Source organism: Salmo salar, chromosome 10, assembly GCF_965601325.2.
Source record: "Salmo salar chromosome 10, fSalSal1, whole genome shotgun sequence".
In the NCBI taxonomy this organism is placed as follows: domain Eukaryota; kingdom Metazoa; phylum Chordata; class Actinopteri; order Salmoniformes; family Salmonidae; genus Salmo; species Salmo salar.
The window spans coordinates 2,360,246-2,386,499 of record NC_138300.1 but is presented as its reverse complement, the minus strand read 5'-3'; the positions used below and the strand labels follow the sequence as shown (position 1 = coordinate 2,386,499).

Below are 26,254 nucleotides of genomic sequence, written 5' to 3'. Positions count from 1 at the left end.
AATATCCACTATTTCTAATGTGTCCATAATATTTGTTATTCCCTTAAGGGCACGGTGATGATAGTAGGTAGAGTTAATTAAAGTGACTATGCATAGATGGCAACAGAGAGTGGCGGGGGCAATGCGAGTAGTCTGGGTAGCCATTTGACTAGATGTCCAGGAGTCTTATGGCTTGGGGGTAGAAGCTGTTTAGAAGCCTCTTGGACCTAGACTTGGCGCTCCGGTACCGCTTGCCGTGTGGTAGCAGAGAGAACAGTCTATGACTGGGGTGGGTGGAGTCTTTGACCATTTTTAGGGCATTTTTCTGACACTGCCTGGTATAGAGGTCCTGGATGGCAGGAAGCTTGGCCCCAGTGATGTACTGGGCTGTTCGCATTACCCTCTGTAGTGCCTTGCGGTCGGAGGCAGAGCAGTTGCCATACCAAGCGGTGATGCAACCAGTCAGGATGATCTCGATGGTGCAGCTGTAGAACCTTTTGAGGATCTGAGGTCCCATGCCAAATCTTTTCAGTCTCCTGAGGGGGAATAGGTTTTGTCGTGGCCGCTTCACGACTGTCAAGGTGTGCTTGGACCATGTTAGTTTGTTGGTGATGTGGACACCAAGGAACTTGAAGCTTTCAACCTGCTCCACTGCAGCCCCGTCGATGAGAATGGGGGTGTGCTCTGTCCTCTTTTTCCTGTAGTCCACAATCATATCCTTTGTCTTGATCATGTTGAGAGAGAGGTTGTTGTCCTGGCACCACACTGCCAGGTCACTGACCTCCTCCCTATAGGCTGTCTCGTCGTTGTCGGTGATCAGGCCTACCGATGTTGTGTCGTCAGCAAACTTAATGATGGTGTTGGAGTCGTGCCTGGCAGTGCAGTCATGAGTGAACAGGGAGTACAGGACGGGACTGAGCACGCACCCCTGAGGGGCCCCAGTGTTGAGGATCAGCGTGGCAGATGTGTTGTTGCCTACCCTTACCACCTGGGGGCAGCCTGTCAGGAAGTCCAGTTGCAGATGGAGGTGTTTAGTCCCAGGGTCCTTAGCTTATTGATGAGCTTTGAGGACACTATGGTGTTGAACGCTGAGCTGTAGTCAATAGCATTTTCACATAGGACACTATGGTGTTGAACGCTGAGCTGTAGTCAATAGCATTTTCACATAGGACACTATGGTGTTGAACGCTGAGCTGTAGTCAATAGCATTTTCACATAGGACACTATGGTGTTGAACGCTGAGCTGTAGTCAATAGCATTTTCACATAGGACACTATGGTGTTGAACGCTGAGCTGTAGTCAATAGCATTTTCACATAGGACACTATGGTGTTGAACGCTGAGCTGTAGTCAATAGCATTTTCACATAGGACACTATGGTGTTGAACGCTGAGCTGTAGTCAATAGCATTTTCACATAGGTGTTTCTTTTGTCCAGGTGGGAAAGGGCAGTGTGGAGTGGCAATAGAGACTGCATTATCTGGATCTGTTGGGGCGGTATGAGAGTTGGAGTGGGACCAGGGTTTCCAGGGTAATGCCAGAAACTGCTTTGACCCCTGAAGGTACATTGACCCCTGAAGGGCAGTGTGGATCTGTTGGGGCGGTATGCGAGTTGGATTGGGTCCAGGGTTTCAGGATAATGCCAGAAACTGCTTTGACCCCTGAAAGGCAGTCTGGATCTGTTGGAGCGGTATGAGAGTTGGAGTGGGTCCAGGGTTTCAAGGCAGACATTCATTGAACCATGTTCTGCTCTTTCATCATCCAGACTGTCATCTGAACTCAAATCTGCTTTAGTTTTGATAGAGTATAATATAAATCTTAATACTGCTGGTCACGGTGTTGTAATGGCAGACTGACATTAGGGCACCTTATTGTCTATATAGTGCACTACCACTACTACTGCTACTATAGTGCACTATGTAGGGAATTGGGTGCCATTTGACACGCTCCCATTCATTGTTCTCGCTCTGTTAGATATTCTTGCCGCCAGTGCTGTAGTGGAATTAATAAAACGCCTTAGAATTAACTCAGTGGTGCCTCAGCTTTCCACCCTGTAAGGCCCTCTTAAGATCTCTCGGTCTTAGTTCTTTACCTTCCCACGATGCTTCATTCTTCTCTGTCTACCCACCTTTTAATAAGCTGCGGTTGATCCCGAGGTCATTCCCTAGGCCTTCCCCCCCTCCTCCTCCCTCCCTCCCTCCCTCGCTACTCTCTACTTCACCCTCAGTGATGTGAAATCCTCCACAGTTCTGTGTAATGCTTGTGTCCATAAAAAGATACACTATGCCCTATATAGTGCACTACCAGGGTCTGGGTCAAAAGTAGTGCACTCTATAGGGAAGAGCTTGCTATTTGGGACGTAATCTAGTTCAAAGGATTCTCTGAGTTCACAGAGAGACACATTATACTGAGAGTCAGTCAGGTGCTGCTCTCATGCAGACCAGTCCTGGCTACAGGCTGGCTACAGTCCTGGCTACAGGCTGGCTATAGTCCTGGCTACCGGCTGGCTACAGTCCTGGTTACAGGCTGGCTACAGTCCTGGCTACCGGCTGGCTTCAGTCCTGGCTACAGGCTGGCTACAGTCCTGGCTACAGTCCTGGCTACAGGCTGGCTATAGTCCTGGCTACAGTCCTGGCTACAGTCCTGGTTACAGTCCTGGTTACAGGCTGGCTACAGGCCTGGCTACCGGCTGGCTTCAGTCCTGGCTACAGGCTGGCTACAGTCCTGGCTACAGTCCTGGCTACAGTCCTGGCTACAGTCCTGGCTACAGTCCTGGCTACAGTCCTGGTTACAGGCTGGCTACAGGCTGGCTACAGTCCTGGCTACAGGCTGGTGGGAAGGGAGAAATTAGTTTATTCACCCTCTACATCATTGGTCATAGCTTTGAAATAGGAACATTGTTCTCCTCTCCCCTGCAACTCTTCCCTGAGTCCTTAGTGCACAAGATACATTAGTTCACTAAGTTTTCTGTCAAAATATCTGGTAAAATAATGGTTCATAAACAACTTTATTGTTAAGGCCCCCCCCCCCCCTGTAAAATCTGTGATTTCTTTCCCAAATTCTGTTTTACTGGTAATTTTTTTTGTTGAGTTGTTCATAGAGAAACAACGAAATAGGATGTTCTGAGTTCTTATCAAATGTTAAATCACATCAGAATACAATTTTTTTTTTAAGCTCTGGAAAACGAACAAATAGATTTTTGAGTGTAAGTCCCCTTTTAATTGCACATCTAGCATGTGAGCAACGAGCCATATAATATTCCATCTCGCGTGCCGGTCTGGCGATGGTTCTGTGCCGCTGCTGCTGCTGCTCATTTCATGGCAACGTTTGCAAATAATAGATACAAACGATATACTTCTGGTAGGTCAGACTACTTCACGTTTAGTTGAGAAGGTTTTGGGGAAAGTATTTCTGTCGAACTCGCAAGACGGTTATCACATCAACTGGCTACACACGGAGTGATAGACAAAACGCGCAGGCAGACAGGCAGACACACACAGGCAGGCAGACAGGCAGGCAGGCAGTCAGGCAGGCAGGCAGACACGCTCCACACCAGACAGACAGACAGACAGACAGACAGACAGACACGCTCCACACCACACAGACAGACAGACAGACAGACAGACAGACAGACAGACACGCTCCACACCACACAGACAGACAGACAGACAGACAGACAGACAGACAGACTCCACACAAACAGACAGACAGAGGCAGACAAGGCAAATATTGCTGGAAATTAATTGGCAGATATTGTGTTAGGTTTAGCTTTTTAATGCCAATAGGGTCTAACCAGCGATGGGATAATGTGAATGTTGCCTTGATTAGATAGTAGGCGGGAGCTTGCGCTGTCTGATACTCGTGAGATTTGTTTACGGCAGTTTGCGATGGAACACGTGAAAAGTGCACGTACTTTCGGGATTGTTTGGTGATGTATTCACAGGCGGCTGGTAGATGGACCTGGTGGACACCCCTGAGCTAGAGAAAAGCCCTGTGTTTATGTGGTCAGTCAGTCAGTCAGTCAGTCCTACATTGCACAAAGAGGTCAGTCACCGCCAGTGTTAAAACGAAATAATTTACGGAAACATTTTACCAAAAGCTTTTTTTTCTTCTGTGATTAGCCTACTGTAGGCCTAAACTAAATCGAATTTGACTAATTTACCTGGTTTAGCAGGAAATCCACATGCGAGGACAATTCATTATTTACTCTGCCATTATGGTCTAAATACAAGAGGCACTACAGAGACACAATTTGTGTTATCTGAGAGGAAAGTAAAATACTGATAACTAGGCCCAGATATACAGTACGTAGGGTACACCACCAGATATACAGTACGTAGGGTACACCACCAGATATACAGTACGTAGGGTACACCACCAGATATACAGTACGTAGGGTACACCACCAGATATACAGTACGTAGGGTACACCACCAGATATACAGTACGTAGGGTACACCACCAGATATACAGTACGTAGGCTACACCACCAGATATACAGTACGTAGGGTACACCACCAGATATACAGTACGTAGGGTACACCACCAGAAATATAAACGCAACATGTAAAGTGTTCGTCCCATGTTTTAAGCGCTGAAATAAAATATTTCGTAAGTGTTCCATACGCACTTATTTCTCTCAAATGATGTCCTCAGATTTGTTTACATCCCTGTCAGTGAGCATTTCTCCTTTAACAAGATAATCCATCCACCTGACAGATGTGATGTATCAAGAAGCTAGATTTAAACAGCGTGATGATGAATAAATAAGCCGTCTCCAACGTCGTTTTTGTTTTAGAATTTAGCAGTACGCCCAACCGGCTTCATAACTGCAGACCACGTGTACGGCGTCATGTGGGTGAGAGGTTTGATGATGTCAACGTTGTGAACAGAATGCCCCATGGTGGCGGTGGGGTTATGGTATGGGCAGGAAGAAGCTACGGACAACGAACACAATTGTATTTGATCGATGGGAATTTGAATGCGCAGAGTTACCGTGACGGGATCCTGAGGTCCATTGTCGTGCCATTCGTCTGCTGCCATCACCACATTTCAGCATTACAATGCAAGGGCCCCATGTCACAATGATCTGTACACAATTCCCGGAAGCTGAAAATGTCCCAGTTCTTCCCATGTCCTGAATACTCACCAGACATGTCACCCATTGAGCATGTTTGGGATGCTCTGGATCGACATGTTCGACAGCGTGTTCCAGTTCCCGCCAATATCCAATAACTTCGCACAGCCATTGAAGAGGAGTGGGACAACATTCCACAGGCCACAATCAACAGCCTCTCAATTCTATGCGAAAGAGATGCATGAGTCAAATGTTGGTAACAGAGTTATGAGAACCTGAGACTGAAGCTGTTACAGTGTTGTCATGGGAACCTGAGACTGAAGCTGTAACAGTGTTGTCATGGGAACCTGAGACTGAAGCTGTATGGGAACCTGAGACTGAAGCTGTAACAGTGTTGTCATGGGAACCTGAGACTGAAGCTGTAACAGTGTTGTCATGGGAACCTGAGACTGAAGCTGTATGGGAACCTGAGACTGAAGCTGTTACAGTGTTGTCATGGGAACCTGAGACTGAAGCTGTAGCAGTGTTGTCACGGGAACCTGAGACTGAAGCTGTAACAGTGTTGTCACGGGAACCCGAGACTGAAGCTGTAACAGTGTTGCCACGGGAACCTGAGACTGAAGCTGTAACAGTGTTGTCATGGGAACCTGAGACTGAAGCTGTAACAGAGTTATCAGAACCTGAGACTGAAGCTGTAACAGTGTTGTCATGGGAACCTGACTGAAGCTGTAACAGTGTTGTCATGGGAACCTGAGACTGAAGCTGTAACAGAGTTATCCGAACCTGAGACTGAAGCTGTAACAGTGTTGTCACGGGAACCTGAGACTGAAGCTGTAACAGTGTTGTCACGGGAACCTGAGACTGAAGCTGTAACACCCAGCGCTCAGTGATTCTAAAGCTGTGTGAAATTCCACTGGTCATGCGCTGCGGAAGTACAGTGATCCTCGCTTGGATCGGCCCTGGTTCCTTACCAACCCTGGTTCCTTACCAGCCCAGAACCCAACACCCACCTCTTCTCCCACAGAATTCTCAGCCACAGAATTTGATTTTGCTGGATTTAAAACATTGGATACGGCATAAAACAGTTGCCTGCGTGTTGTGTGGCATGTGTGCGTGCATCCATCCGTGTACAAGCTTGTGTGTGTGATCAGTGAATTACATGCCTAAGAGCATCTTTGACCAGCCATATCCTGTAGAGTCACCTTTAGGAGTCATAATATTTCAGTTAAACCCTCCAGGCTCTGTGCTCTGTCCCAGTAAAAAAAAAAAAAAAAAAACGTTTATTTAACTGGGCAAGTTAAGAACAAATTCTTATTTTACAATGACGGCCTACACCGGCCAAACCCGGACGACTTTGGCCAATTGTGCGCCGCCCTATGGGACTCCCAATCATGGTCGGTTGTGATACAGCCTGGATTCGAACCAGGGTCTGTAGTGACGCCTCTAGCACTGAGATGCAGCGCCTTAGACCGCTGTGATACAGCCTGGAATCGAACCAGGGTCTGTAGTGACGCCTCTAGCACTGAGATGCAGCGCCTTAGACCGCTGTGATACAGCCTGGAACCGAACCAGGGTCTGTAGTGACGCCTCTAGCACTGAGATGCAGCACCTTAGACCGCTGTGATACAGCCTGGAACTGAACCAGGGTCTGTAGTGACGCCTCCAGCACTGAGAGGCAGCGCCTTAGACCGCTGAACCACTCGGGAGTCCATGTGATGTTCTCCTCTACACCCTGGCACGCAGGCAGCAGCCATTAGACCAGAAACCCTGGCTTGTTGCCCAAAAGGCACCCTATTCCCTATAAAGAGCCCTATGGGCCCTAGTCAATTGCAGTGCGCTATATAAGGTATAGGGTGCCATTAGGGACGCAATCGCTGTGCCTGCTGGACATCCTCCCTGCATGTCTGTGTGTGTGTGTATGTCTGTGTGTGCGTGTGTGTGTGTGTGTGTGTGTGTGTGTGTGTGTGTGTGTGTGTGTGTGTGTGTGTGTGTGTGTGTGTGTGTGTGTGTGTGTGTGTGTGTGTGTGTGTGTGTGTGTGTGTGTGTGTGTGTGTGTGTGTGTGTGTGTGTGTGTGTGTGTGTGATGTCAGAGCTGTAGTTATGCAGAGCAGGTGACTGCAGCATCTCAGTGGGAGCCTTTGTTTCCCGCAGCTCTGACAACTCTGTGGTATTTACCCAAAGAGACTCTTCACCCACCGCATAGACATATACTGTCTCATACTTATGCTTGAAAAATTCCGCTAACATTTCCGAACGGTTGGAATATTCCTGGAATAAATGAGGGAATATGCAGGATATCCAATAATTCTCTTTCTGCGATTTATTCAAAACCTGTGATTTAAAATAAAAATAAAAAGGTTTCCAGAACTGTACAACCCTACATTACAGCAGAAAATAGATAGATTATATCTCTATTTCATACAGAGGGTGAATTAGATTTGTTGTAGACCGAAAAAAACGTATTACCTGAGAAGCTATAAGTAATTAGCTGTGGGAAGGTTTAACAAATGTCTTTATGCCTCGGAACTCTGTAAGTCTGGTTGACTGAGTCTTTAGTCACAGATGTGAGAGAGAGACACACACACACACACACACACACACACACACAGACACAGACACAGACACACACAGACACATGGTTTATATGCTGGGCTGATGTCATGTCTCAGCTCTGCAGAAACTTCTCCAATCCATCTCTTGGCCTTCTCCAGGTATATGGGTTTTAGTGAAAACTTATCGAGCAGCTTTTTAGTCTCTGACCTGTGCGCTTTGAGAAGGTTTGGGTTAGTTAGGCTGGGTTTTTATTTATTTATTTTATTTCACCTTTATATTTAACCAGGTAGGCAAGTTGAGAACAAGTCCTTTATTTAATCCAGGTAGGCAAGTTGAGAACAAGTCCTTTATTTAACCAGGTAGGCCAGTTGAGAACAAGTCCTTTATTTAATCCAGGTAGGCCAGTTGAGAACAAGTCCTTTATTTAACCAGGTAGGCAAGTTGAGAACAAGTTCTCATTTACAACTGTGACCTGGCCAAGATAAAGCAAAGCAATTCGAAACATACAACAACACAGAGTTACACATGGAGTAAAACAAACATACAGTCAATAATACAGTAGAAAAGAAGTCTATATACAATGTGAGCAAATGAGGTGAGATAAGGGAGGTAAAGGCAATAAATAGGCCATAGTGGCGAAGTAAATATAATATAGCAATTAAAACACTGGAGTGGTAGATTTGACAGTAGATGAGTGTGCAAAGTAGAAATACTGGGGTGCAAAGGAGCAAAATAAATACAGTAGGGGAAGAGGTAGTTGTTTGGGCTGTTTACCGATGGGCTATGTACAGGTGCAGTGATCTGTGAGCTGCTCTGACAGCTGGTGCTTAAAGCTAGTGAGGGAGATAAGTGTTTCCAGTTTCAGAGATTTTATTTTATTATAATTTTTTTTAATCATAGGGTGGGTCCTTAATGGCAGCCTGTAGAGCCCTATGAGCTCTGATCAAAGGTAGTGCACTATACAGGGGATAGGGTGCCAGCCCTGGTTAAAGGTAGTGCACTATACAGGGGATAGGGTGCCATTTGAGATGCACCTACTGGCTGGGGTGAGACGAGGTTAGATGAGGTAAAATAATGAGGCAAGGTTAGATGAGGTAAAATGTTGAGACGAGGTTAGATGAGGTAAAATGATGAGACGAGGTTAGATGAGGTAAAATGACGAGACGAGGTTAGATGAGGTAAAATGACGAGACGAGGTTAGATGAGGTAAAATGACGAGACGAGGTTAGATGAGGTAAAATGACGAGACGAGGTTAGATGAGGTAAAATGACGAGGCGAGGTTAGATGAGGTAAAATGACAAGGCGAGGTTAGATGAGGTAAAATGATGAGACAAGGTTAGATGAGGCAAAATGACGAGGCGAGGTTAGATGAGGCAAAATAATGAGACGAGGTTAGATGAGGTAAAATAATGAGGCGAGGTTAGATGAGGTGAGGTTAGATGACGTAAAATGATGAGACGAGGTTAGATGAGGTAAAATGATGAGACGAGGTTAGATGAGGTAAAATGACGAGGCGAGGTAAAATGATGAGGCGAGGTTAGATGAGGTAAAATAATGAGGCGAGGTTAGGTGAGGTAAAATTATGAGATGAGGTTAGGTGAGGTAAAATGACAAGGCGAGGTTAGATGAGGTAAAATAATGAGGCGAGGTTAGATGAGGTAAAATGACGAGGCGAGGTTAGATGAGGTAAAATGATGAGGCGAGGTTAGATGAGGTAAAATGACGAGGCGAGGTTAGATGAGGTAAAATGATGAGGCGAGGTTAGATGAGGTAAAATGATGAGGCGAGGTTAGATAACGTAAAAGTCAAGGCCAAAATGTTGGTTAATGGTCCAAACAGACCAGTCTAGGAAAGAGAATTAAAAGATGGGTATCTCTGGTTATCTTGGAAATGAAATGCTCACTGCAAGGACAGAGAGAAGGACACAGAGAGAGTGTTTGACTTTTCATTTGTTGTTCTCATTAATATAAAGACCAACTGCCAGGCAGTGGATGGGTGGCTGTTTTAAGCCAGTTCACAGCCACATTCAGGCCTGCAAAATGCCAACATCCCAGTACTGATCAAATGTATTTATATATAGCCCTTCTTACATCAGCTGATATCTCAAAGTGCTGTACAGAAACCCAGCCTAAAACCCCAAACAGCAAGCAATGCAGGTGTAGAAGCACGGATCAGTCAAGGCGAGGAACTTGTAACTTGCATATTAACCGTATGTCGATTACACTTCATGGAAACGGACTATGATTGATATTAGACAAACATTTGAACTATGTGGTTTGGCAATGCATTTCTTAGTATTAGGGGACTTAGTTCTGATATATCTACTAGAGGGGAGGGGTGTGGGTAGAGGGTAACGAAGGAGAGGAGGGGAGGAATGAGGAGGGGTGTGGGTAAGGAGTAACGAAGGAGAGGAGGGGAGGAATGAGGAGGGGTGTGGGTAGAGGGTAACGAAGGAGAGGAGGGGAGGAATGAGGAGGGGTGTGGGTAGGGAGTAACGAAGGAGAGGAGGGGAGGAATGAGGAGGGGTGTGGGTAGGGAGTAACGAAGGAGAGGAATGAGGAGGGGTGTGGGTAGGGAGTAACGAAGGAGAGGAGGGGAGGAATGAGGAGGGGTGTGGGTAGGGAGTAACGAAGGAGAGGAGGGGAGGAATGAGGAGGGGTGTGGGTAGGGAGTAACGAAGGGGAGGAGGGGAGGAATGAGGAGGGGTGTGGGTAGGGAGTAACGAAGGAGAGGAGGGGAGGAATGAGGAGGGGTGTGGGTAGGGAGTAACGAAGGAGAGGAGGGGAGGAATGAGGAGGGCTGTGGGTAGAGGGTAACGAAGGAGAGGAGGGGAGGAATGAGGAGGGGTGTGGGTAGAGGGTAATGAAGGAGAGGAGGGGAGGAATGAGGAGGGGTGTGGGTAGAGGGTAACGAAGGAGAGGAGGGGAGGAATGAGGAGGGGTGTGGGTAGGGAGTAACGACGGAGAGGAGGGGAGGAATGAGGAGGGGTGTGGGTAGGGAGTAACGAAGGAGAGGAATGAGGAGGGGTGTGGGTAGGGAGTAACGAAGGAGAGGAGGAATGAGGAGGGGTGTGGGTAGGGAGTAACGAAGGAGAGGAGGGGAGGAATGAGGAGGGGTGTGGGTAGGGAGTAACGAAGGGGAGGAGGGGAGGAATGAGGAGGGGTGTGGGTAGAGGGTAACGAAGGAGAGGAGGGGAGGAATGAGGAGGGGTGTGGGTAGGGAGTAACGAAGGAGAGGAGGGGAGGAATGAGGAGGGGTGTGGGTAGGGAGTAACGAAGGAGAGGAGGGGAGGAATGAGGAGGGGTGTGGGTAGGGAGTAACGAAGGAGAGGAGGGGAGGAATGAGGAGGGGTGTGGGTGAGCTAGACATCTACAGAGGGTTGTAACTAAAACACGTACGGTATTAATCTGAGAAATAGAATAGTGAGGAGGGAGGGAGGGAGGGAGTAACCAATGAGGGGTGGGGTGAGGATGGAGGGAGGGAGGGATGGAGGGAGGGAGGGATGAGGGGTGGGGTGAGGAGGGACCTCTGTCAGTCGTCTCGACCCTGCCTTCAGAGGAGCCTTTCCCTTCTACTTTCCTCCTCTTCTCCTCTTGGACTAGGAGAGATAGTACCTCCACCTCTTCTCCTCTTGGACTAGGAGAGATAGTACCTCCACCTTTTCTCCTCCTTGGACTCGGAGAGATAGCACCTCCTCCTCTTCTCCTCCTTGGACTAGGAGAGATAGCACATCCTCCTCTTCTCCTCCTTGGACTAGGAGAGATAGCACCTCCACCTCTTCTTCTCCTTGGACTAGGAGAGATAGCACCTCCACCTCTTCTCCTCCTGGACTCAGAGAGATAGCACCTCCTCCTCTTCTCCTCCTTGGACTTGGAGAGATAGTACCTCCACCTCTTCTCCTCCTTGGACTAGGAGAGATAGCACATCCACCTCTTCTCCTCCTTGGACTCGGAGAGATAGCACCTCCACCTCTTCTCCTCCTTGGACTAGGAGAGATTGCACCTCCACCTCTTCTCCTCCTTGGACTAGGAGAGATAGCACCTCCACCTCTTCTCCTCCTTGGACTAGGAGAGAGAGCACCTCCACCTCTTCTCCTCCTTGGACTAGGAGAGATAGCACCTCCTCCTCTTCTCCTCCTTGGACTCGGAGAGATAGCACCTCCAGCTTTCCCTCTCGTTCCACCCAACCCTCCCAGGGGATAAGGAACAGAGCTGGGACTGCCTTACCTCACACACCAAGACATAAACCACATCACTAAACTGGGGCTTTTGTGGGACAGTCTACATTTGTTGTTAGTTTTATCCTGGCACCTTCATCCTACCTATCATCGACACCATCGCTATCAACAGAATTGCGCTTCACAGCATCCACTTTTCAAGGTAAGATTTTAATTTGTTTGTTTTGTTGTGGTCATTCCATATTTGTAATGCATGTCCTGTACCAGGTGACCATTGTCAAACAGTTTTGATGAGGTTTAAATGTTATATGCGTTCTAAAACCTTCAAAGCTTATTTTGTTACATGAATAATTAAATCTTTAGTATATTGTGTTTGGAAACATTAACAACGCTTACTATGTTTTGTAATTGTAGTTAAGAGCCAGTGAACACAGTCATCACTGAGTTGTGTTGTAGTGAGTTTAGGACTAGTAATTACAGTATAATACTGTGCCACTAAAGCTCAGCTAGGGAACCTTTTACTAATCTGTTTTCAATGGAGAAAGTGCCATTCGATGACTGACAGCAGGCAATTCACACATTCTGTATGGTTGATTATTCCACTGTCTGCACAATTGATTTTATATTTTAAATTTAATACAATTTCATTGCGAGACAGTTTGTGATCATTGCTAGGCTGGTTGATTTCTGAATGGTCTCAACCACAGGCACCGGGAACAGATTAGCAAGGCTTAATGCCCAGATACAAACAAATACCTTTATGATGTGGTAGTAGGGTGTGGTAGTAGGGTGTAGTAGTAGTAGATCTGTATGGTGTGGTAGTGTGGTGTGGTAGTATGGTGTGGTAGTGTGGTAGTGTGGTGTGGTAGTAGTAGACCTGTATGGTGTGGTAGTATGGTGTGGTAGTGTGGTGTAGTAGTGTGGTGTGGTAGTAGGGTGTAGTAGTGTGGTGTGGTAGTATGGTGTGGTAGTAGTAGATCTGTATGGTGTGGTAGTATGGTGTGGTAGTGTGGTGTGGTAGTATGGTGTGGTAGTGTGGTGTGGTAGTATGGTGTGGTAGTGTGGTGTGGTAGTATGGTGTGGTAGTATGGTGTGGTAGTAGTAGATCTGTATGGTGTGGTAGTATGGTGGTAGTATGGTGTGGTAGTGTGGTGTGGTAGTGTGGTGTGGTAGTATGGTGTGGTAGTGTGGTGTGGTAGTGTGGTGTGGTAGTACGGTGTGGTAGTAGTAGATCTGTATGGTGTGGTAGTATGGCGTGGTAGTATGGTGTGGTAGTGTGGTGTGGTAGTATGGTGTGGTAGTGTAGTGTGGTGTGGTAGTGTGGTGTGGTAGTATGGTGTGGTAGTATGGTGTGGTGGTGTGGTAGTATGGTGTGGTAGTAGTAGATCTGTATGGTGTGGTAGTGTGGTGTGGTAGTATGGTGTGGTAGTATGGTGTGGTAGTGTGGTGTGGTAGTATGGTGTGGTAGTGTGGTGTGGTAGTATGGTGTGGTGTGGTGTGGTAGTGTGGTGTGGTAGTGTGGTGTGGTAGTGTGGTGTGGTAGTATGGTGTGGTAGTATGGTGTGGTAGTGTAGTGGTAGTATGGTGTGGTAGTGTGGTGTGGTAGTGTGGTGTGGTAGTAGGGTGTGGTAGTATGGTGTGGTAGTGTGGTGTGGTAGTGTGGTGTGGTAGTATGGTGTGGTAGTGTGGTGGTAGCATGGTGTGGTGGTGTGGTGATGTGGTAGTGTGGTGTGGTAGTGTGGTGTGGTAGTGTGGTGTGGTAGTATGGTGTGGTAGTAGTAGATCTGTATGGTGTGGTAGTATGGTGTGGTAGTGTGGTAGTGTGGTGTAGTATGGTGTGGTAGTAGTAGATCTGTATGGTGTGGTAGTATGGTGTGGTAGTGTGGTGTGGTAGTATGGCGGTAGTGTGGTGTGGTAGTGTGGTGTGGTAGTGTGGTGTGGTAGTGTGGTGTGGTAGTATGGTGTGGAAGTATGGTGTGGTAGTATGGTGTGGTAGTGTGGTGTGGTAGTATGGTGTGGTAGTGTGGTTTGTTTGCAGTAGATCTGTATGTTGTGGTAGTGTGGTGTGGTAGTATGGTGTGGTAGTGTGGTGTGGTAGTGTGGTGTGGTAGTATGGTGTGGTAGTGTGGTGTGGTAGTATGGTGTGGTAGTGTGGTGCGGTAGTATGGTGTGGTAGTATGGTGGTAGTATGGTGTCGTGGTGTGGTAGTATGGTGTGGATTTGTGGTAGTGTGGTGTGGTGGTGTGGTAGTATGGTGTGGTGGTGTGGTAGTATGGTGTGATAGTGTGGTGTGGTAGTAGTAGATCTGAATGGTGTGGTAGTATGGTGTGGTAGTGTGGTAGTATGGTGTGGTAGTGTGGTGGTAGTATGTTGTGGTAGTATGGTGTGGTAGTGTGGTGTGGTAGTGTGGTGTGGTAGTATGGTGGTGGTGTGGTAGTGTGGTGTGGTAGTGTAGTGTGGTAGTGTGGTGTGGTAGTATGGTGTGGTGTGGTAGTGTGGTGTGGTAGTATGGTGTGGTAGTGTGGTGTGGTAGTGTGGTGTGGTAGTATGGTGTGGTAGTGTGGTGTGGTAGTATGGTGTGGTAGTGTAGTGTGGTAGTGTGGTGTGGTAGTATGGTGTGGTAGTGTGGTGGTAGTATGGTGTGGTAGTATGGTGTGGTAGTATGGTGTGGTAGTGTGGTGTGGTAGTATGGTGTGGTAGTGTGGTGTGGTAGTATGGTGTGGTAGTGTGGTGTGGTCATGTGGTGTGTGGTATGGTAGTATGGTGTGGTAGTGTAGTGTGGTAGTGTGGTGGTAGTATGGTGTGGTAGTATGGTGTGGTGTGGTGTGGTAGTAGGGTGTGGTAGTGTGGTGTGGTAGTGTGGTGTGGTTGTATGGTGTGGTAGTGTGGTGTGGTGTGGTAGTATGGTGTGGTAGTAGCAGATCTGTATGGTGTGGTAGTGTGGTGTGGTAGTATGGTGTGGTAGTGTTGTGTGGTAGTGTGGTTTGTTAGCAGTAGATCTGTATGGTGTGGTATTGTGGTGTGGTAGTATGGTGTGGTAGTGTGGTGTGGTAGTGTGGGGTGGTAGTATGGTGTAGTAGTGTGGGGTGGTAGTATGGTGTAGTAGTGTGGTGTGGTAGTATGGTGTGGTAGTGTGGTAGTGTGGTGTGGTAGTGTGGTGTGGTAGTATGGTGAGGTAGTATGGTGGTAGTATGGTGTCGTGGTGTGGTAGTATGGTGTGGAATTGTGGTGTGGTGGTGTGGTAGTATGGTGTGGTAGTGTGGCGTGGTGGTGTGGTAGTATGGTGTGGTAGTATGGTGTGGTAGTAGTAGATCTGAATGGTGTGGCAGTATGGTGTGGTAGTGTGGTGTGGTAGTGTGGTAGTATGGTGTGGTAGTGTGGTGGTAGTATGTTGTGGTAGTATGGTGTGGTAGTGTGGTGTGGTAGTATGGTGTGGTAGTGTGGTGTGGTCGTATGGTGTGGTAGTGTGGTGTGGTAGTATGGTGTGGTAGTAGTAGATCTGTATGGTGTGGTAGTATGGTGTGGTAGTAGTAGATCTGTATGGTGTGGTAGTATGGTGTGGTAGTGTGGTGTGGTAGTATGGTGTGGTAGTATTGTGGTAGTGTGGTGGTGTGGTAGTGTGGTGTGGTAGTGTGGTGTGGTAGTATGGTGTGGTAGTATAGTGTGGTAGTGTGGTGTGGTAGTATGGTGTGGTAGTGTGGTGTGGTAGCAGTAGATCTGTATGGTGTGGTAGTGTGGTGTGGTAGTATGGTGTGGTAGTGTGGTGTGGTAGTGTGGTGTGATAGTGTGGTGTGGTAGTATGGTGTAGTAGTGTGGTGTGGTAGTACGGTGTGGTAGTGTGGTAGTGTGGTGTGGTCGTATGGTGTGGTAGTGTGGTGTGGTAGTATGGTGTGGTAGTAGTAGATCTGTATGGTGTGGTAGTATGGTGTGGTAGTATGGTGTGGTAGTGTGGTGTGGTAGTATGGTGGTGGTGTGGTAGTATGGTGTGGTAGTGTGGTGTGGTAGTATGGTGTGGTAGTGTAGTGTGGTAGTGTGGTGTGGTAGTGTGGTGTGGTAGTATGGTGTGGTACTGTGGTGGTAGTATGGTGTGGTAGTGTGGTGTGGTAGTAGGGTGTGGTAGTGTGGTGTGGTAGTATGGTGTGGTAGTAGCAGATCTGTATGGTGTGGTAGTGTGGTGTGGTAGTATGGTGTGGTAGTGTTGTGTGGTAATGTGGTTTGTTAGCAGTAGATCTGTATGGTGTGGTATTGTGGTGTGGTAGTATGGTGTGGTAGTGTGGTGTGGTAGTGTGGGGTGGTAGTATGGTGTAGTAGTGTGGGGTGGTAGTATGGTGTAGTAGTGTGGTGTGGTAGTATGGTGTGGTAGTGTGGTAGTATGGTGTAGTATGGTGTGGTAGTAGTAGATCTGTATGGTGTGGTAGTATGGTGTGGTAGTGTGGTGTGGTAGTATGGCGGTAGTGTGGTGTGGTAGTGTGGTGTGGTAGTGTAGTGTGGTAGTATGGTGTGGTAGTGTGGTGTGTTAGTGTGGTGTGGTAGTATGGTGTGGAAGTATGGTGTGGTAGTATGGTGTGGTAGTGTGGTGTGGTAGTATGGTGTGGTAGTGTGGTTTGTTTGCAGTAGATCTGTATGTTGTGGTAGTGTGGTTTGGTAGTATGGTGTGGTAGTGTGGTGTGGTAGTGTGGTGTGGTAGTGTGGTGTGGTAGTATGGTGTGGTAGTATGGTGGTAGTATGGTGTCGTGGTGTGGTAGTATGGTGTGGAATTGTGGTGTGGTAGTAGTAGATCTGAATGGTGTGGTAGTATGGTGTGGTAGTGTGGTAGTATGGTGTGGTAGTGTGGTAGTGTGGTGTGGTCGTATGGTGTGGTAGTGTGGTGTGGTAGTATGGTGTGGTAGTAGTAGATCTGTATGGTGTGGTAGTGTGGTGTGGTAGTATGGTGGTGGTGTGGTAGTGCGGTGTGTTAGTGTGGTGTGGTAGTATGGTGTGGTGTGGTAGTGTGGTGTGGTAGTATGGTGTGGTAGTGTGGTGTGGTAGTATGGTGGTAGTGTGGTGTGGTAGTATGGTGTGGTAGTGTAGTGTGGTAGTGTGGTATGGTAGTATGGTGTGGTAGTGTGGTGGTAGTATGGTGTGGTAGTATGGTGTGGTAGTGTGGTGTGGTAGTGTGGTGTGGTAGTATGGTGTGGTAGTGTGGTGTGGTAGTATGGTGTGGTAGTGTTGTGTGGTCATGTGGTGTGGTCGTGTGGTGTGGTAGTATGGTGTGGTAGTGTAGTGTGGTAGTGTGGTGGTAGTATGGTGTGGTAGTGTGGTGTGGTGTGGTAGTGTGGTGTGGTAGTATGGTGTGGTAGTGTGGTGTGGTAGTATGGTGTGGTAGTAGCAGATCTGTATGGTGTGGTAGTGTGGTGTGGTAGTATGGTGTGGTAGTGTTGTGTGGTAGTGTGGTTTGTTAGCAGTAGATCTGTATGGTGTGGTATTGTGGTGTGGTAGTATGATGTGGTAGTGTGGTGTGGTAGTGTGGGGTGGTAGTATGGTGTAGTAGTGTGGGGTGGTAGTATGGTGTAGTAGTGTGGTGTGGTAGTATGGTGTGGTAGTGTGGTAGTGTGGTGTGGTAGTGTGGTGTGGTAGTATGGTGAGGTAGTATGGTGGTAGTATGGTGTCGTGGTGTGGTAGTATGGTGTGGAATTGTGGTGTGGTGGTGTGGTAGTATGGTGTGGTAGTGTGGCGTGGTGGTGTGGTAGTATGGTGTGGTAGTATGGTGTGGTAGGAGGAGATCTGAATGGTGTGGCAGTATGGTGTGGTAGTGTGGTTTGGTAGTGTGGTGTGGTAGTGTGGTGGTAGTATGTTGTGGTAGTATGGTGTGGTAGTGTGGTGTGGTAGTATGGTGTGGTAGTGTGGTGTGGTCGTATGGTGTGGTAGTGTGGTGTGGTAGTATGGTGTGGTAGTAGTAGATCTGTATGGTGTGGTAGTATGGTGTGGTAGTAGTAGATCTGTATGGTGTGGTAGTATGGTGTGGTAGTGTGGTGTGGTAGTATGGTGTGGTAGTATTGTGGTAGTGTGGTGGTGTGGTAGTGTGGTGTGGTAGTGTGGTGTGGTAGTATGGTGTGGTAGTATAGTGTGGTAGTGTGGTGTGGTAGTATGGTGTGGTAGTGTGGTGTGGTAGCAGTAGATCTGTATGGTGTGGTAGTGTGGTGTGGTAGTATGGTGTGGTAGTGTGGTGTGGTAGTGTGGTGTGGTAGTATGGTGTGATAGTGTGGTGTGGTAGTATGGTGTAGTAGTGTGGTGTGGTAGTACGGTGTGGTAGTGTGGTAGTGTGGTGTGGTCGTATGGTGTGGTAGTGTGGTGTGGTAGTATGGTGTGGTAGTAGTAGATCTGTATGGTGTGGTAGTATGGTGTGGTAGTATGGTGTGGTAGTATGGTGTGGTAGTGTGGTGTGGTAGTGTGGTGGTGGTGTGGTAGTATGGTGTGGTAGTGTGGTGTGGTAGTATGGTGTGGTAGTGTAGTGTGGTAGTGTGGTGTGGTAGTGTGGTGTGGTAGTATGGTGTGGTACTGTGGTGGTAGTATGGTGTGGTAGTGTGGTGTGGTAGTAGGGTGTGGTAGTGTGGTGTGGTAGTGTGGTGTGGTAGTATGGTGTGGTTGTATGGTGTGGTAGTATGGTGTGGTAGTATGGTGTGGTAGTGTGGTGTGGTAGTATGGTGTGGTAGTGTGGTGTGGTCGTGTGGTGTGGTAGTATGGTGTGGTAGTGTACTGTGGTGTGGTAGTAGGGTGTGGTAGTGTGGTGTGGTAGTGTGGTGTGGTGTGGTAGTGTGGTAGTGTGGTGTGGTAGTGTGGTGTGGTAGTATGGTGAGGTAGTGAAGTGTGGTAGTAAGGTGTGGTAGTATGGTACGGTGTGGTGGTGTGGTAGTATGGTGTGGTGGTGTGGTAGTATGGTGTGGTGGTGTGGTAGTATGGTGTGGTGTGGTAGTATGGTGTGGTAGTGTGGTGTGGTAGTGTGGTGTGGTAGTGTGGTGTGGTAGTATGGTGTGGTAGTGTGGTGTGGTAGTGTGGTGTGGTAGTGTGGTGTAGTAGTATGGTGTGGTGTGGTGGTGTGGTGTGGTAGTATGGTGTGGTAGTGTGGTGTGGTAGTGTGGTGCGTCACGTTACTAGAAGCCGAGGCCCAGCCAGGGGGTCATGTGACGCGGCGTCTCTCTGCCTCAGGGGGCCTCGGCTTAGAGGGCGGGTTTCCTGAATGAGGACCAAGTGTCCATGCAGACACACAATGGTAGTAGCTGATTGTTGTGATCACATGACGAGGCATGTCTAGACCACATGGATGAGCTTATGATTCCCCTGGGGATCTCACACAGTCAGACTTCCTGGCTCACTATACCTGCCAGCCCACAATACTCTCTCTGTAACCTCTAGTCTAGAGCAGGTCTCTCTACTAACTCTAGTCTAGGGCAGGCCTCTCTACTAACTGTAGTCTAGGGCAGGCCTCTCTCTGTAACCTCTAGTCTAGGGCAGGACTCTCTCTCTCTGTAACCTCTAGTCTAGGACAGGCCTTTCTCTGTAACCTCTAGTCTGGGGCAGGCCTCTCTCTCTGTAACCTCTAGTCTAGGGCAGGCCTCTCTCTCTCTGTAACCTCTAGTTTAGGGCAGGCCTCTCTCTGTAACCTCTAGTCTAGGACAGGCCTCTCTCTATAACCTCTAGTCTAGGGCAGCACTCTCTCTCTGTAACCTCCAGTCTAGGGCAGGCCTCTCTACTAACTGTAGTCTAGGGCAGGCCTCTTTCTCTAACCTCTAGTCTAGGGCAGGCCTCTTTCTGTAACCTCTAGTCTAGGGCAGATCTCTCTCTGTAACCTCTAGTCTAGGGCAGGCCTCTTTCTGCAACCTCTAGTCTAGGGCAGGCCTCTTTCTGTAACCTCTAGTCTAGGGCAGGCCTCTCTCTCTGTAACCTCTAGTCTAGGGCAGGCCTCTCTACTAACTGTAGTCTAGGGCAGGCCTCTTTCTGTAACCTCTAGTCTAGGGCAGGCCTCTCTCTGTAACCTCTAGTCTAGGGCAGGCCTCTTTCTGTAACCTCTAGTCTAGAGAGGCCTCTCTCTGTAACCTCTAGTCTAGGGCAGGCCTTTCTCTGTAACCTCTAGTCTAGGGCAGGCCTCTCTCTGTAACCTCTAGTCTAGGGCAGGCCTCTCTACTAACTGTAGTCTAGGGCAGGCCTCTCTCTCTGTTAACTCTAGTCTAGGGCAGGCCTCTCTCTCTGTTAACTCTAGGGCAGGCCTCTCTCTGTGAACTGTAGTCTAGGGCAGGCCTCTCTCTCTGTTAACTCTAGGGCAGGCCTCTCTCTGTGAACTCTAGTCTAGGGCAGGACTCTCTCTCTGTGAACTCTAGTCTAGGGCAGGCCTCTCTCTCTGTTAACTCTAGGGCAGGACTCTCTCTGTGAACTCTAGTCTAGGGCAGACCTCTCTCTCTGTGAACTCTAGTCTAGGGCAGGCCTCTCTCTCTGTTAACTCTAGGGCAGGCCTCTCTCTATTAACTCTAGTCTATTGCAGGCCTCTCTCTGTGAACTCTAGGGCAGGCCTCTCTCTGTGAACTGTAGTCTAGGGCAGGCCTCTCTCTCTGTTAACTCTAGGGCAGGCCTCTCTCTGTAACCTCTAGTCTAGGACAGGCCTCTCTCTATAACCTCTAGTCTAGGGCAGGCCTCTCTCTCTGTAACCTCTAGTCTAGGGCAGGCCTCTCTCTCTGTAACCTCTAGTCTAGGGCAGGCCTCTCTACTAACTGTAGTCTAGGGCAGGCCTCTTTCTGTAAACTCTAGTCTAGGGCAGGCCTCTCTCTGTAACCTCTAGTCTAGGGCAGTTCTCTTTCTGTAACCTCTAGTCTAGGGCAGGCCTCTCTCTGTAACCTCTAGTCTAGGGCAGGCCTTTCTCTGTAACCTCTAGTCTAGGGCAGGCCTCTCTCTGTAACCTCTAGTCTAGGGCAGGCCTCTCTACTAACTGTAGTCTAGGGCAGGCCTCTCTCTCTGTTAACTCTAGTCTAGGGCAGGCCTCTCTCTCTGTTAACTCTAGGGCAGGCCTCTCTCTGTGAACTGTAGTCTAGGGCAGGCCTCTCTCTCTGTTAACTCTAGGGCAGGCCTCTCTCTGTGAACTCTAGTCTAGGGCAGGACTCTCTCTCTGTGAACTCTAGTCTAGGGCAGGCCTCTCTCTCTGTTAACTCTAGGGCAGGCCTCTCTCTCTGTGAACTCTAGTCTAGGGCAGGCCTCTCTCTCAGTTAACTCTAGGGCAGGCCTCTCTCTATTAACTCTAGTCTATTGCAGGCCTCTCTCTGTGAACTCTAGGGCAGGCCTCTCTCTCTGTTAACTCTAGGGCAGGCCTCTCTCTGTGAACTCTAGTCTATTGCAGGCCTCTCTCTCTGTTAACTCTAGGGTAGGCCTCTCTCTCTATTAACTCTAGTCTATTGCAGGCCTCTCTCTCTGTTAACTCTAGGGTAGGCCTCTCTCTCTATTAACTCTAGTCTATTGCAGGCCTCTCTCTGTGAACTCTAGGGCAGGCCTCTCTCTCTGTGAACTGTAGTCTAGGGCAGGCCTCTCTCTGTGAACTCTAGTCTATTGCAGGCCTCTGTGTGTGTGTGTTAACGCTAGTCTAGTGACAACGGCCAAAGAAGGAAAGCAAATACTGTAATGCCTTTTGGCCTTCTCTGTATCCATAACCTATAGGCCCAGTATGTATCCTTAACCTATAGGCCCAGTATGTATCCATAACCTATAGGCCCAGTATGTATCCTTAACCTATAGGCCCAGTATGTATCCTTAACCTATAGGCCCAATATGTATCCTTAACCTATAGGCCCAGTATGTATCTCTAACCTATAGGCCCAGTATGTATCCTTAACCTATAGGCCCAGTATGTCTCCTTAACCTATTGGCCCAGTATGTATCCTTAACCTATAGTCTGAATTGGTATCCTTAACCTATAGGCCCAGTATGTATCCTTAACCTATAGGCCCAGTATGTATCCTTAACCTATAGGCCCAGTATGTAGCCTTAACCTATAGGCGAAGTATGTATCCTTAACCTATAGGCCCAGTATGTATCCTTAACCTATAGGCCCAGTATGTATCCTTAACCTATAGGCCCAGTATGTAGCCTTAACCTATAGGCCCAGTATGTATCATTAACCTATAAGCCCAGTATGTATCCTTAACCTATAGTCCCAGTATGTATCCTTAACCTATAGGCTGAATCTGTAGCCTAACCTATAGGCCCAGTATGTGTCCTTAACCTATAGGCCCAGTATGTATCCTTAACCTGTAGGCCCAGTATGTATCCTTAACCTATAGGCCCAGTATGTATCCTTAACCTACAGTCTGAATCTGTAGCCTTAACCTATAGGCCCAGTATGTATCCTTAACCTATAGGCCCAGTATGTATCCTTAACCTATAGGCCCAGTATGTATCCTTAACCTATAGTCTGAATCTGTAGCCTAACCTATAGCCCCAGTATGTATCCTTAACCTATAGGCCCAGTATGTATCCTTAACCTATAGGCCCAGTATGTATCCTTAACCTATAGGCCCAGTATGTATCCTTAACCTATAGGCCCAGTATGTATCCTTAACCTATAGGCCCAGTATGTATCCTTAACCTATAGGCCCAGTATGTATCCGTAACCTACAGGCCCAGTATGTATCCTTAACCTATAGGCCCAGTATGTATCCTTAACCTATAGGCCCAGTATGTATCCTTAACCTATAGGCCCAGTATGTATCCTTAACCTACAGGCCCAGTATGTATCCTTAACCTATAGACCCAGTATGTATCCTTAACCTATAGGCCCAGTATGTATCCTTAACCTATAGGCCCAGTATGTATCCTTAACCTATAGGCCCAGTATGTATCCTTAACCTATAGGCCCAGTATTTTTCCTTAACCTATAGGCCCAGTATGTAGCCTTAACCTATAGGCCCAGTATGTATCCTTAACCTATAGGCCCAGTATGTATCCTTAACCTACAGTCTGAATCTGTAGCCTAACCTATAGGCCCAGTATGTATCCTTAACCTATAGGCCCAGTATGTATCCAATCCGTAGTGTAGTTTTGACCCATAGTTCTATTCTGTAGTGTAGTTTTGACCTATAGTTCTATTCTGTAGTGTGGCTTTAACAAATACCATTTATTTTTATTGGTCTCTCTTTCTCTCCATCTCTCTCTCTCTCTCTGTCTAGACCCTGTGTGGGACTACTCTCCAATCTCAACATGTATCTGGAGAATAAGAGCGACCTGGACCTGAAGTCCCCAGCAGCAGCCCCAGGCCTCCAGGGAAGGTCCAGTCTGAGGACAGCGGAGGCGGTAGCAGGGGGCTACGGTGATGTGGCGGGGAACTTCGGAGGTCTGCGTCTATTGGAGGGATTCTCAGGAAGGATAGAGTCTCAGAAACTACAGCAGGCCTCCGCCAGATCCCCGGGGAACTGTGTTATGCATGCTGAAGACAGGTAGGAACAACCTTAGCTGTAGTCTGCGTCCAAAATGGCATGCTAATTTACATTTTACATGTACAGTTGAAGTCGGAAGTTTAAGTACACTTTGGTTGGAGTCATTTAAAACTCGTTTTTCAACCACTCCACAAATTTTCTTGTTAACAAACTATAGTTTTGGCATCTACTTTGTGCATAACACAAGTCATTGTTCCAACAATTGTTTACATACAGATTATTTCACTTATAATTCACTGTATCACAATTCCAGTGGGTCAGAAGTTTACATACACTAAGTTGACTGTGCCTTTAAACAGCTTGGAAAATTGAAATACATCCACAGGTACACCTCCAATTGACTCAAATGATGTCAATTAGCCTACCAGAAACTTCTAAAGCCAGGCTAATTGACATAATTTGAGTCAATTGGAGGTGTACCTGTGGATGTATTTCAAGGCCTACCTTCAAACTCAGTGCCTCTTTGCTTGACATCATGGGAAAATCAAAAGAAATCAGCCAAGACCTCAGAAATAAAATTGTAGACCTCCACAAGTCTGGTGCATCCTTGGGAGCAATTTCCAAAAGCCTGAAGGTACCACGTTTATCTGTACAAGCAATAGTATGCAAGTATAAACACCATGGGACCACGTAGCCGTCATACCGCTCAGGAAGGAGACGCGTTCTGTCTCCTAGAGATGAACGTACTTTGGTGCGAAAAGTGCAAATCAATCCCAGAACAACAGCAAAGGACCTTGTGAAGATGCTGGAGGAAACAGGTACAAAAGTATCAATATCTGTAACGGCTGTCTGAAGAGAGAGTAGACCAAGGCGCAGCGGAGTTAGTGTTCATCATTGACGTAATTTAATGGACGAAAGAACACTATAAAAACAAGAAAACCGACAGCCAAACAGTACTGTCAGGTGCAATACAAAACAGAAACAGTCCCCCACAAAACCCAAAGGAAAAACAGGCTTCTTATGTGTGACTCCCAATCAGCAACAATGAACTTCAGCTGTGCCTGATTGGCAGCCACACACGGCCCAAAACAAAGAAATACAAAAACATAGAAAAAATTTACATAGAACGCCCACCCAATGTAACACCCTGGCCTAACCAAAATAAAGAACAAAAAACCCCTCTCTATGGCCAGGGCGTTACAGTACCCCCCCCCCAAGGTGCGGATTCCGGCCGCAAAACCTGACTCTGAAGGGGAGGGTCCGGGTGGGCCTTCTTACGGCGGCGGCTCAGGTGCGGGACGTGGCCTCCGCTCCACCCTCGGCTTCACTCACTTAGGTGGCGCAACTGGCCGCGCCGGAGGACTGGTGGGCGACCCTGGCTGCGCCCGGCTGGCGGGCGATTCTGGTTGCGTCCGGCTGGCGGACAACCCTGGCTGCGCCCGGCTGGCGGACAACCCTGGCTGCGCCCGGCTGGCGGGCGGCGATGGCTGCGCCCGGCTGGCGGGCGTCGATGGCTGCGCCCGGCTGGCGGGCTTCGATGGCTGCGCCCGGCTGGCAGGCGGCTCTGGCACCGTCGGACAGGCGGGCGGCTCTGGCGGCTCCGGACAGGCGGGCGGCTCTGGCGGCTCCGGACAGGCGGGCGGCTCTGGCGGCTCCGGACAGGCGGGCGGCTCTGGCGGCTCCGGACTGGTGGGCGGCTCTGGCGGCTCTGGCCCAGGATTCACCAGGCTGGGGAGACATGAAGGAGGCCTGGCTCTGGGCGCAGGCACTGGACTCACCAGGCTGGGGAGACCCACTGGAGGCCTGGTCCGTGGAAGCAGCACAGGAGAGACCAGGACGGGGAGACCCACTGGAGGCCTGGTCCGTGGAGCAGGCACAGGACTGACCAGGATGGGGAGACCCACTGGAGGCCTGGTCCTCGGAGGAGGCACAGGAGAGACCAGGATGGGGAGACCCACTGGAGGCCTGGTCCGTGGAGCAGGCACAGGACTGACCAGGATGGGGAGACCCACTGGAGGCCTGGTCCTCGGAGGAGGCACAGGAGAGACCAGGATGGGGAGACCCACTGGAGGCCTGGTCCGTGGAGGAGGCACAGGATAAACCAGGCTGTGGGGGAGCACTGGAGTTCTGGTACGTAGGCTCTTTACCCACACTCCAGGCTGAATGCCCACTTTGGCCCAGCACGGGCGGAGCGCAGGCATTGGGTGAACTGGGCCCTCCCAGCGCTCTGGAGACACAGTGCGCAACGCCGGCGCAGGATAACCTGGACCGAGGAGGCGCACTGGAGACCAGACGCGCTGAGCTGGCACAATCCGCCCTGGCTCGATGCTCACTCTCGCATGGCACTTGCGGGGGGCTGGAATGTAGCACTCCGGGCTGTCAACGCGCACTGGGGACACCTTGCGCTCCACAGCATAACACGGTGCCTTACCAGTACCACGCTGCTTCCGGTAAGCACGGGGAGTTGGCTCAGGTCTACCGCCTGACTCCGCCAATCTCCCTGTGTGCCCCCCAAAAAAATGTTTTGGGGCTGCCTCCCGTGTCCGTCGCTCTCCCTCGGCAGGTTGTTGCAGTGGTCAAATAATTGATCCCATGTCCAGTCAATCCTGGACTCCAACACCTCCAACGACCAGGCTGCCATGACCTCCCGAGCATGCTGCTTCATCCCCTCCTTGTGCTGCTCCTTCCTCCGCTGCTTGGTCCGTTGTTGGTGGGGGATTCTGTAACGGCTGTCTGAAGAGAGAGTAGACCAAGGCACAGCGGAGTTAGTGTTCATCATTGACGTACTTTAATGGACGAAAGAACACTATACAAAACAAGAAAACCGACAGCCAAACAGTACTGTCAGATGCAATACAAAACAGAAACAATCCCCCACAAAACCCAAAGGAAAAACAGGCTTCTTCTGTGTGACTCCGGCACACGGCCCAAAACAAAGAAATACAAAAACATAGAACGCCCACCCAATGTAACACCCTGGCCTAACCAAAATAAAGAACAAAAAACCCCTCTCTATGGCCAGGGCGTTACAATATCCACAGTAAAACGAGTCCTATATCGACGTAACCTGAAAGGCCGC

The 26,254-nt window shown here is 48.7% G+C and overlaps 1 protein-coding gene across 1 annotated transcript in view; it reads left to right on the top strand.

Moving 5' to 3' along the window:
* Positions 1–11,143: 11,143 nt before the first annotated feature.
* Positions 11,144–26,254, top strand: part of oca2 (oculocutaneous albinism II) — a 306,618-nt gene continuing 291,507 nt past the window's right edge. Inside the window, exons 1-2 of the mRNA XM_045687206.2 lie at positions 11,144–11,987; positions 22,969–23,235. Of these exons, the coding sequence (XP_045543162.1) occupies positions 23,000–23,235 (236 nt within the window). The 5' untranslated portion in view covers positions 11,144–11,987; positions 22,969–22,999. The remainder of the gene's footprint in view (positions 11,988–22,968; positions 23,236–26,254) is intronic.